This window comes from Camelina sativa, chromosome 12 (genome assembly GCF_000633955.1).
Source record: "Camelina sativa cultivar DH55 chromosome 12, Cs, whole genome shotgun sequence".
Classification (NCBI taxonomy): domain Eukaryota; kingdom Viridiplantae; phylum Streptophyta; class Magnoliopsida; order Brassicales; family Brassicaceae; genus Camelina; species Camelina sativa.
In genome coordinates, this window is record NC_025696.1 from 17,308,143 (window position 1) to 17,320,989 (window position 12,847).

A 12,847-nucleotide genomic window follows, 5' to 3' on the forward strand; every position below is an offset into this window, starting at 1 on the left:
TACCACTGGTGCAAATAAATACGGAGGACTTGTGCCAAAGAAAAAGCCTCTTATCTCTAAGGTGAATCATCTTTAACTTTTAAGTAACCCACTTATTTTCATATTTATTCGTATGATCGTTAGTTTGTTGTTGATTATTGATTAACAAACTTTAAAATCAATGCAGGATTACAAACGTGCTTTCTTTGATTCAGCAGATTGGGCTTTACACAAGGTATATATTATCAATTTATGCAATATATCAAACTGTAATTTAAATATTCATATTTCAATCTTTTTGACATGTTGAAAGCATTCTTGTAATGGTTTTTTACTATATATTTGATATTTTCACAGCAAGAAGCAAGTATAGATGAGAGAACAATAGCGGCAATAGAAAATCTAAGACCCAAATTACAGGTAATAATGCTTAAACCAGTAATTGCATTTGGTTAATAATACTCTTAATTATTCAACTAAGTTTTGTTTCGTTGTATTTTATTTTCAGAGAACGCCTCGCAAGCAACTTCCCCCTAGAAGACCCACATGTGCATCTGGTCATGAGAGTTTGGTGAGAAAATAAGTTGATTTTAATTACTTACTTTTACAAATCCTAATGTGGTTTTTTTTTTCGACAACTAATGTGTTTTCTTCATAGTAAATGTAAATGCAATTTTTTTTTATAAAGAAACAGATATTTATAAAAATTGCTTTAATAATTGCAGACAGAGTCGAGCTTTTAGGGTACAAGGAAAAGGGTTTTGATGTGGAAATGGAACGTGATTGGTTTGGTAGTGAGCCTGCCTACTCATGTGTTTCATGTTTCCATTAAAACTTGTATGCAGCTATGCACAGTTGTTCGTTTTTTTTTTTTCACTCTTGGTTAATAAAAATACTTGTCGTTTCAATAAATATCGCAGACAATTGTTGCTGTTTCTTTCTTTTCTTGTTTGTTCCATTCACAACATAAATGAGACAACACCACACTAGTTGAAAACCAATACCGTAGAAAGTACGAATCAATGATCATTAAGTTTGAAGTTATAATTACTCATTGATTGTCTACATAGTTACTTGTTTTAGGTTTTTGATCAGCCTAATACAACCATATTTATATCACCTTTAGTGATTGTGTTTCCACTAACCTATTTTAGCTTACTGCTTAATAAATGGCATATATAGTGATGTTAAGATGGGCATTAAGCTTGCGGACCTAAACGGGTTCATTGTAATATTTTTAGACCCGAATCCATCTAAAAAACAAATAATGTTAAATAGGTTTATCCTTTTAAACCCGTTTATAAATGGGTTGTTGTAATTAATTTTAAATTGACAATCTGTTTTTTTTTTTTTTCTAAATTTTTTGAAGCAAAACGACAACGTTTGCTCTTTTACTTCACGATTTTCATTGCTCCTCACCAGTTTCCACCGTCACAACGACTCAATTTTTGCTCTTTGATTCTGGTGAATCCTCTCCACCATCACGACGAATCAATCTTTTGCTCTGTGAATCATCTCCACTGTCACATTCCAAGATCAGAAGAAGAGAGTTGCGTCTTCTTTCTCTAATCCCACTTTCAAAAGTCTCTCTCTCTTATCCCTCAATTCAATTTAAAAACCCATCTTTTTTTTATCTCTTTCAGAGGTCTTGTTTGTGTTTATGATTCATTAACATTACACACATGCCTCAGAGGTCTTGTTTTGTTTTATCAGAAGTCTATTGTAGCTTTTGATTGATTGAGTTCGAAATCGAAGTCTGAGGCATGTGTGTAATGTTAATTGTGTGTGTGTGTGTGTTTGCAGGTTTCAAGTTGTTTTGTGTGTGTGTTTCAACCCTTTTTGTGTTGCTTGATTTGATTTACCGTCCAACCACTAAAGAAGAAGCTACCGCAGCTAAGGTAGCAAAAATTAGCTTTTAATTTGGAGTTTTGGACTAGATAGCTATATAAGTGTGTTGATCTAGAGAAGTTTTGGAAAAGCAAAGAGCTATATAAGTGAGATTTGTTGTGTTTGTTGGTTTCCATTTTGATAGCTATCTATGTTGAGTTTTGGCTACTAACTCTGCACTAGATTGGTATAAAGTTTAACATTACACCCAAAAAAAACATATACATAATCTGATCAGTTGGTCCAAGCAACTAAAAGCAATTTGGAGGATATTAAGGTAATAATAAAATCATTCCATTTACCTAATTCCAACTATACCCCTAAGAATTTGATTTTAAAGTAAACTTTGGTTTGGTAATCATGTTGACATTGGTTTCTTAAAACGACACAGTTTTTAATTCCTCATAATTTTAAACCTTAACAATTAATTTCACTTTGATAAAAAAAAAACAATTAATTTCACTTAAAAAAATTACTATTTAGTTAAGTAATCGGACCAATCAAAGAATATGATGTCATGTTAATATTAAAGTGATGTTTTAATAACTTTGAAAAAATAGTCTTGCAGTATTTAATCTTCTTGTACTTACAGTAAGTTTTGAAAACAAATTTTAACAAAGAAAGTGTAGAAAGCATTGAAGCTATATATTAGTATTGATCATGACCTCACCGGCAAATATTTTTTTTATGTAGATTACTTGCCTATTGTATGGTAATCATCTACTTTTTGCTAATCCGAAAATTATAATAATGAAAGTAATCCTAAAATTTTGATTGAAAATTTTTAAACCTTAACAATCAATTTCACTGACAAACAAAAATTACTATTTAGAAAAGTAACTAGACCAATCAAAGAATATGATGTCATGTTAATATTAAAGTGATGTTTTAGTAACTTTGAAAAAAACAGTCTTGCAGTATTTAATCTTCTTGTACATGCAGTAAGTTTTGAAAATGAAGTTGAACAAAGAAAGTGTAGAAAGCATTAAAGCTATATATTAATATTGATCATGACCTCACCGACAAATATATTTTTTTATGTAGAGTTATCTTGCTTATTGTATGGTAATCATCTACTTTTTGCTAATCCAAAACTTGTAATAATGAAAGCAATCCTAAAACTTTGATTCAAATTTTTTAAACCTTAACAATTAATTTCAATTACAAAAAAAGATTACTATTTAGAAAAGTAATCGGACCAATCAAAGAATATGGCGTTATGTTAATATTAAAGTGTTGATTTAGTAACGTTGGAAAAATAGTCTTGCAACATTGAATCTTCTTTTACGTACACTAAGTAAAATCTGATGTGGCGATGAGTTGTTCATTTTTAGTGCAAATTTGATGAGTTGTTAATTAGAAAAACCTAAAATATGATGTGGCAAAATTTAATTGGCCAAATGACTTGTAATCTATAGTATAAAGCATTTGGTTTAAGAAAAACCAAATTCAGATGCAGTTTTAATTAAGGGTTGTAAACATATACATAATCTAATCTGATCAGTTGGTCTAAGCAACTAAAAGCAATTTAGAGGTTATTAAGACAATAATAAAATCATTCCATTTAGCTAATTCTAACTATACCCCTAAGACTCTGATTTTTAAAGTAAACTTTGGTTTGGTAATCATGTCGACATTGGTTTCTTAATCTTCATTTACTTGCCTCTTGTAGCATTTAATCTTCCTGCAGTAAATTCTGAAAACTAAGTTTAACAAAAAAAGTGTAGAAACTAGAAAGCATTGAATATTAATATTGATGGCGGAGAGAGTATAGATGGAGGAGAAAGAAGTCGGATCTGTGTCATTTCCTTTTAAAAATACACACTATGTATCATACACTCCAGTTAATAGTAAGTTACCCTTAATCCAAAAATCTTGGATAGGGAATATTTTTGTATCTACATTTAAAGAAGTGTGTGGTCCTAATAATATTTATTATCCCAAGTCTAGTTTGGTCATAATAATATTTATTATCCCAAGTCTAATGATTGGTAATGATAGAATCAGTGCCGTGCTTAGGTTCATATTGGTTTAGGGCGAAAAATTGATTTTGTTTTGTGTTAAAAAAAAGTTTAAAATAATATATATATATATATATATATATATATATATATATACTAGATGGTTACCCATCAGAAATGTAGATGATATGTATTTTTAATTGTTTATATATTTATATTATTTTGGGACTATGAAAAAATCATCTACGTATATATAAATTATCTGATTGCTTGATAGATTGAGTATAGTTTACATTAAATTTTATATAAATTTAAATTGTATGTGTGATTATTTATATATGGCAGCAAATTAGTCATTTTTTGGTTCTTTGAAATACTGAATATATATTAACAAAAACTAAGCAAAACATATGCAAAATATAAACAAAACATAAGTAAAATATTTCTACGTATGTGTTTTATAATGTATTAGATGTTTGAAAGTAAAATTGAAAAACTACATGAAAGTTGAAAATTTGCAACCACACCAACAAAATGCTAATGTGACAATAAAAAATAGATGGCATGATATTTGAGAGTCTATTTTATTTGTTATTATACATTAGCATTTTGTTAGTTAATTAATAATATCTTTTCGTATAAATTTTTAATACAAGTTCTCAACTTTTATGTAGTTTTTCATTTTCCTTCAAAAATTTAATAAATTATATAATACTTTAATAATGCAAATAAAAGATTATGAAATATGAAATAAGAAGAATTAATAACAAAAAAAATATTATAGATTTTTAAAATAAAAAGTGTAAACACATTTACAAACTAAATACATAAGCTAACGTAAAAAAATATATGTGGCCTTACAATTTTTTATATTATGTGGCCTTAGGCAAATGCTCTTTTCAATATACATGAGGCACGACACTGGATATAATTAGAATTCCGAAAAGTGTTTGGCATATATGTAACTGTTGGTAAAATATTCATATTCAAGATGCGTCAGTTTTCTAGTGATATAATATCCTTAAACTAACTTAGTACTAAATATAGCTTATTTTTAACGGTTGAACATCAGTTGGCTTAAAATTTTGAACAGTTAAATATATTTAAACTTTTGTTCATATTCATAGATTATCTCTTGAACTTATATTAATTATTAATTATGATTTTTATATAAATTCATAGATTGTCTTTTGTTTTTGTTCATTTTTTTTTAAGTAGAAAAAACTAAATCTGATGTGGCAAAATTTAATTCCAAGTGACTTGTAAACATATACATAATCTGATAAATCTGATAAAGGATTTGACTTAAAAAATCCGAATTCAGATGTGGTTTTAATTATGGGTTGTAACTTGTAAACATATACATAATCTGATCAGTTGGTCTAAGCAATTTAGAGGTTACTTTAAAATCATTCCATTTAGCTAATTCCAATTATACCCCTAAGACTCTTAATATCTATATAAAGTAAGGTTTTAGTCTCTTCTTATTGGTTGATTTTTATTTATTACTTTCTAATTTTTTTTCTTTCTAATTGTTTAATTGCTTTAAATAATATTTAAGACCTAATTAACACAATACATTTAATTCATACATTAAAATAAAAAATTATAACTAAAAATAAAATAAATTATGCATTAATCATATTCCACCACTCAATTTTATTCAAACACAATAAATAATATTTGTAACTCCAATAATTCTAAATGTAACTTCCATCAATTCTTATCATATAAATAAGCATTACCTCATTCTCTCATATTGGCATTTTTCACTTTCTCATTTTCACATTCTCTCATTCTCTTCCACTTCTCTCATTCTCTTCCACAATATCTCAAATATTTTTATGTTTTTTTTTATGTTTTCAATTTATTATTTTTGTTGTATGGGTTACAAAAACCAAATGAAATATCATTGTAAAATTTTAATGCTAAATTTTAATTTTAGAGACTACATGATATATATATTTTACATTGTTTTTATTTTTAAAGATTTATCTCCATCATCTAATTTGGATTATCATCTTATAAGTAATCATTCTCTCCTCATCTCTCACCAATATCAAATGTTGTTATATCTAATATGTGTTGTAAGAGTTTGATTTTATATTTTAATTTAGAAAGTATTTTATATTTTAATTATAAAAAATTGATTTTCTTGATTTAAGCTAAATGAAAAAGTGAAATATAGAAAATAATATAATTATTAAAATACCATTTAACTAAATCCTCTAAAGATGAAACCATTAGTATGAAATCTAGCACTATAAATTAAATTGATGAGTGAAAAACAAAAAAAAAACAAAACAAAAGGATTGAAGTTATTCTTGGGGTTTTAAAAAATCTTTAGATTGAAGTTCATATATTTTTTTAAAAAAACTAATTTAATTTTTCACTTCAAAAGTAATATTTTCAATTTGGAATATTATGTGTGAGTGTTGAGTTTATATCAACAAAACAATCAAAAAGTGTAAGTTTAGATTTTGACTGAGCCACTTGGTATTCCTTTTCTTTTAAGTCAAAAATAAATTAAAATATTTATTTATAATTAACCCACTTTTAAAGGCATTTAACTCCATTTAACTCAAATTTAACTCCTACCCAATAATTTTACATTCATTCCTCCAACTAATATATATATATATATATATTTTTGTCATCATTGAATCAACAAGGCCCGATTCTCCAACTAATATATTTATCTTTCAAGAAAAATGTTTTTGGTAAAATTTTAATATATTTTTAATTATTTTAATTGCTTTAAACTTTGAAATGAGTAATATTCTATATACAATAATTTTATACGTAGTTACTAAATTTTTGATAATTTTATTTGATTCAATTTTACTATATTACATTCTTATGTTTACAGTGTCATTAAGAAAATATCTTTAAATCAATGTTTAACCTCTATAAAACATGATCATAAACATAGATTCTCTCATATTAGGAAAATGTTTAAATTTCTATATTATTATTTATATTAATATAGCTAATCAATTTGTAATAATTTTTTGTAGTATTGGTTAATTTTTGATATATAAAAACGTTTATATATTCTAAATTTTGTATAATAAATAACTATACCAAAAAAATGTTGACAGAAGTATTATTTTGAGAAATTGCTATAAATTTTTTTTTGAGATTCATATATTAATATAATTTTTTTGAAATTTATACATTAGTAAAACAATTATGCATACACATTGCGTAGACTAATTACCTAGTTTAAAGTAAAACTTTGGTTTGGTAATCATCATGTCGACATTGGTTTCTTAAAACGACACAGTTTTTAGTTCCTCTCCGACTCTTACGTTTTCCTCAGCGCCATTGATCCGTTCGATCTCTCTCAGCGATTTGAAACTCGGATGATACGGTGAAGATGAAGATTGATCTGAATAAGGTTGCTCGTAAGATCGAGGTGGATAATCGTATTCCTCTCCGTAATTACTACCGTATCGCCGATAATCTCCTCCGACAGGTCTGTTCCCGATGTCGCAACGAATCTCAATCTCAAATTCATATGAAGCGTTTCTAGTATTTGATTTTCGCACCGTTAGTTTAGGAAGTGATCGATTTGCTAGGTTAGGGGTGTTTGAGAGTTTAGTTTATCAATTAGAGAGTTTTTTTTGGAGTTGATTGGAACAGTGTTCGATTTCTTGTTTCCGTAGTAAACCTAATCGGGCTACTTTCAATAAATCAGTTCAATTCATTGGCCTGTTGTCTGGTTTTTGATGGTTCAGGCCAGCATATATCGCGATGAGAAGAATGTTGTGGATTTGTATATCATGCTTCTTAGATATTCAAGGTGAGGAGAAAAAGTATTCATTTGGCATACTTGTATTTTTCCAAGCAAGAGCTTACAAGTTTTTGTTCTGCAGTTTGATTTCTGAAACAATTCCATTCCATCGAGATTACCAAGCATCGCTTCCACAAGAAAGACTTGGGAGCAGGAAGGTCAGGTATTTCTGTTTTATCCTTCCAAAAATGTTGTTTGGTGTTATACTATACATAGCAGTGTCCTCAGATGTGGTTTCTTTTTCTTTTGTGCAACAGAGGTTGCGTGCTGTAATCAATGAGCTCGAGTCTCTGAAACCCGAATTTAACCGGCTAGTGGATAAGCTAAACAGAGCCGAGGAGGAATCCCATCGGGTTGGAAATGATCTCCCGGTTGTATCATATAGTTCAGATGCTGTTGAATGGCCTCCTTCCCACAATGCTTCATCATACTCCAGTCCTGATATTAACAAGGTCTAAGACTTTGCATTTGCATCTTGATATAATCCATGTTCCCAAAACTTCAAATCATTGTGCTTTCTTACCAGCGTTTCCTGTAATTTTTCATTTTTTTCCCCTGGTACAGGCAGCCTTGCCGACATCTCAACCATCCTGGACGTATAACAATAATGTAACTTCATCTTCAAATCGTACACCGATTGATCAGCAATTCCAGAAGCTGTGAGTATTTCCCCAAAGTATAGTTGTCACTTGTCAGTAATTCTCTTTGATAGGAAATCAACACCATAAGTTCTCTTAGCATCTGGGAACATTGAGAAATAGGGACATGCAATCCCGTATATGTCATTGGTTTCCTTGCGTTAACTCTGTCTGTTTCTGTGATCACCATAAAATGATGATGTTTGGGTCATATCTTACCAGACAAATTGCCAATCTGATGGACTAAACTGCTAATGCTACTTGACTTTTCTGTTTATGGTATCATGTTTGAAAATGGTTGTTGTTTGTGTTTTGTAGTATTTATCTTTAGTTTCAAAGTATCGAGACAAGAAATAGGTATATGAGACTCAAGTGCTTGTCCATATTAATCCGCGATGATCATTGAGATTTTAATTGTGCTCCTGTACCTGCAGATCATTTGATTTTCTGCCTCCAAACCAAGCAACTTTGTCTAGACATTCATTTCTAGGTCCAAATGGTCTAAAAAGTCAGTGGGTTGCACCCAAGTCGGAGATAAAGGTTATCATTGTTATCCTCCCCACATTTTCTCACTCTTTCTTTCTCTTCGCGGTCCAATCCAGTGTTAATCTTTCAGATCTTAAAATATTATTTTGTATGGAATGACAGGTTCAATATCCGAGTAATACCGACTGGGGTTGTTCTGCTGAAAATTCAGGGTAAGTACTTATCATATGTTGCCTTTTGTAGTTTTACTATTTTAAATTCATGGCTATTCGTAACTTACTCTAAGGGTTTCTACAGTTTGATTGACACTGGACTGAGCGGTTCCGCAGCATCACTTAATGGTGATTCTCAAGAGATTGCAACGCTGAACTCTGTACTCTCCTTAGATGATGGTCGATGGCAGCGTCATTCTGAGGCAGTAAATTCCCAGTTTATTAGTGACGCAACTGAAGACCCCTTTCAGTTTGTTGGTATGAAGCAACCTTCCCCTCCTCCTGTGCTTGCCCAAGTTCATCAAGAGCTAGCCCAAATTTGCCCATCTAAAGTTGCTGATCCTAGACCAGGACCTGCAATTCCTTCTCTAGAAGGAAAAGAGGGCAGTAATACTTATCAGCATTTGCATGTTGTAAGTTCCAGCTATCTCTTCTTTTATATTTGTGCAATTCCCATCAGTTCCATAGTTTTTTGTGAGTGCAAAATAGAAAATCTGAGACGATAGCCCATGATTATTCCCACTATGTGATCAAGAATCAACACATGGATATACCCTGAACTATTCCGTGGAACATTTGAATAGTAGTGTGTTGGAAAATATGCTTTATATTAAAGTATTAGATTTATGTCCATTACATCTTATGAAGAGTTTGCTAGAATTGGTGCAGGAAATATTTCTCTTTTTCGTTTTTTTACTAATGTCGTCTCCCTGTATCTAAATTTGCTGAAGCCGGTGCGCATAATGGATGATTTCCTAAGGCTAGCTCGGTCAAACACAGAAAGGAATTTAGAAACTTGTGGAGTACTTGCTGGCTCTCTGGTACGTTGATGGAAACATTTGCATGTATATTAATTTATTCAAATCTCATGATCAGCTTAAATCATCTTGTCATCACTTATATTCTGTTTGTTTTCCCTTTTTTGCAGAAAAACAGGGTTTTTCATATCACTACTCTCATAATCCCAAAGCAGGAGTCTACCTCAGATTCTGTATGTTCGTCATTTTTCTTAATCATTGACATCAATAACGATTGTTTCAACTCTTCCTGGGATTTTTCTCACACTTGGTCCATCTTCATTTGTTAATGTCAGTGCCAAACACTAAACGAAGAAGAAATATTCGAAGTACAGGACAGGCTCTCTCTATTTCCCTTGGGTTGGATTCATGTAAGTTCTCTCACCCTAATGAAAAGATCTTCCATTTCCGGATGGTGACTTACCACAAAGCTACTCGGAACAGTTCTGAATCCATATAGTATCCACTAGTTGATAAGCTTATCGATTCTTGTGGCTAATTACATTTTGGTTTCAGACACACCCTACACAAACTTGCTTCATGTCATCAGTTGATCTCCACACACACTACTCGTATCAGGTATAACAAACTCCCCCTTTCAATTATCTCATATGTTAATAACTTATGTTGCGACTATACTCAGATCGTTATCTATATCTATTGGTCCCAGATAATGCTACCGGAGGCAGTTGCAATTGTAATGGCACCAACAGACGAATCAACGCCTCACGGAATATTCCATCTCTCAGATCCATCAGGTGTATCCGTGATCCGTAACTGCCAACAACGAGGCTTCCACCCGCACGAAGAATCAGAAGACGGTAACCCAATCTACGAGCATTGCTCACACGTCTTCCTCAATGCCAAACTCAAATACGAAGTCCTTGACCTCCGCTAAAACCAACAACCCTCGTCACCATGTTTGATTTTTCCTCAAAGACTCTTTAACATTTATAAAAACACCTCTAAGAGATCAGATGTCTCTCCCGTACATATTATATATGTGTAGCTTCTTAAAACTTGGCTGAGCCTTCTTGAGTGACGATGATTGTGTTTTATTATCTAAAACGAATATACCTTAAAATTCGTATGTACCATTTCATTTCACATAGCCAAATTTGCCAAAACTGTAATTTCTTATGATATCACTTTTTAAATTAACTATAACGAGTAAACAAGTCAACTCAAAAGGTAAACGACGAATCTAAAAATTTCTTATAGAATTTACCAAATGTATCTGTAAAGCCAACGAAACTCTCACTTCAAATTCTCTCTGTGGCTCTTTTTTCCTCTTTTCTCGTTCCCCTCTACTTCGTCTAGGGTTTATCCTCTATCTATCCGCCGATTCCTATACATACACTTTTTGATATATATATATATATATATATATATACTCTCTCCACTCGCCTTGGCTTTCATTTCATTCACCGGCACGAAGCAAACAAAGAAGAGGAGAGATTTAGCAGTATCCACCACCACCACTACCACCATGTCTTTGAGACCTAACGCTAAGACTGAGGTTCGTCGTAACCGCTACAAAGTGGCGGTTGATGCTGAAGAAGGACGGCGGAGGAGAGAGGACAACATGGTTGAGATCCGTAAGAGTAAGCGTGAGGAAAGCTTACAGAAGAAGCGTCGCGAAGGTCTTCAAGCTAATCAGTTACCTCAATTCGCTCCTTCTTCTGTTCCTGCTTCATCCACTGTTGAGAAGAAGGTAAATACTTGTAGGGATCTGGAATTGATTTTGAGGATTTGTACTGTGTTTGTTCTCTCTGATTGTAACTGATTAGATCGATTCCGATTTTTTGATTTTGGTTTTTTTTGGTAAAGTTGGAGAGTTTGCCTTCTATGGTTGGAGGTGTGTTGTCTGAGGATAGAGGCTTACAGCTTGAAGCCACTACTCAGTTCAGGAAATTGCTTTCGATTGGTAATTTTTGCTATGTTTGCATGTGGTTCTTTTTTTAGTATGTTTGTATTCGATTTGGCAATTTCTTGAAATGAATCGATGGTTTTGAACTTTGGCAGAGCGTAGTCCTCCAATTGAAGAGGTTATTGATGCTGGTGTTGTTCCTCGCTTTGTGGAGTTCCTCACCAGAGAGGATTATCCACAGCTTCAGGTTTGGTGGATCCGTTATTATGTATCTGTCTGTCATATTTGCTATAGGATTATCATCTGATACTAAATACTATCTCTGTGTGTGTTCTGTGGTTTCAGTTTGAGGCTGCTTGGGCATTGACAAACATTGCTTCTGGGACTTCAGAGAATACAAAGGTGGTCATTGAACATGGTGCTGTTCCGATTTTTGTTCAACTGTTGGCTTCTCAAAGTGATGATGTCCGTGAGCAGGTAAGATATGTTGTGTCTATTGTCTTTTCTCACGCCGGAGTCAACTTTTGTTTGTTTTCGGGAGCAAGCATGTTCTAAAGTTTGTTTTCTTGATCTGTTCATGTGTAAGGCTGTTTGGGCATTAGGGAATGTTGCTGGTGATTCTCCACGGTGCAGAGATCTCGTCCTTGGTCAGGGAGCTTTGATACCATTGCTCTCTCAGTTGAATGAGCATGCTAAACTCTCAATGCTGAGAAATGCTACTTGGACCCTCTCAAACTTCTGCAGGGGAAAGCCACAGCCTCCTTTTGACCAGGTTTGTCTCTCATTCCACTCTTAATCTCTCCCCAAATATCAAGGAATTTTTCTCTTTAATATCTGTGATCTCTTAATAACAGGTCCGTCCAGCACTTCCAGCTCTTGAACGCCTGATTCATTCGACTGATGAGGAAGTGTTAACGGATGCGTGTTGGGCTCTCTCTTACCTTTCCGATGGCACAAATGACAAGATCCAATCCGTCATTGAAGCAGGTGTTGTTCCTCGACTCGTCGAGCTTCTCCAGTGAGTTTCAAGTCCCAAGAGTTCATTGTTTGTTTGTTTGTATAATGAATGTTATGTGTTAACTGTTAATGAATATTATCAAATTTTATTTTGTTGTAGGCACCCATCACCATCTGTGCTTATTCCTGCGCTTCGTACTATTGGTAACATTGTCACTGGAGATGATCTGCAAACACAGGTATGTTTGTTCTTCTACAGTGTTG

General features: G+C 32.2%; 1 protein-coding gene and 1 pseudogene across 1 annotated transcript in view; both read left to right on the forward strand.

Moving 5' to 3' along the window:
- Positions 7,098 to 10,559, forward strand: LOC109124802 (annotated as a pseudogene).
- Positions 11,025 to 12,847, forward strand: part of LOC104732019 (importin subunit alpha-2) — a 4,766-nt gene continuing 2,943 nt past the window's right edge. Inside the window, exons 1-7 of the mRNA XM_010451544.2 lie at positions 11,025 to 11,470; positions 11,587 to 11,683; positions 11,782 to 11,873; positions 11,972 to 12,103; positions 12,213 to 12,398; positions 12,481 to 12,644; positions 12,744 to 12,822. Coding sequence (XP_010449846.1) covers positions 11,246 to 11,470; positions 11,587 to 11,683; positions 11,782 to 11,873; positions 11,972 to 12,103; positions 12,213 to 12,398; positions 12,481 to 12,644; positions 12,744 to 12,822 — 975 coding nt within the window. The 5' untranslated portion in view covers positions 11,025 to 11,245. The remainder of the gene's footprint in view (positions 11,471 to 11,586; positions 11,684 to 11,781; positions 11,874 to 11,971; positions 12,104 to 12,212; positions 12,399 to 12,480; positions 12,645 to 12,743; positions 12,823 to 12,847) is intronic.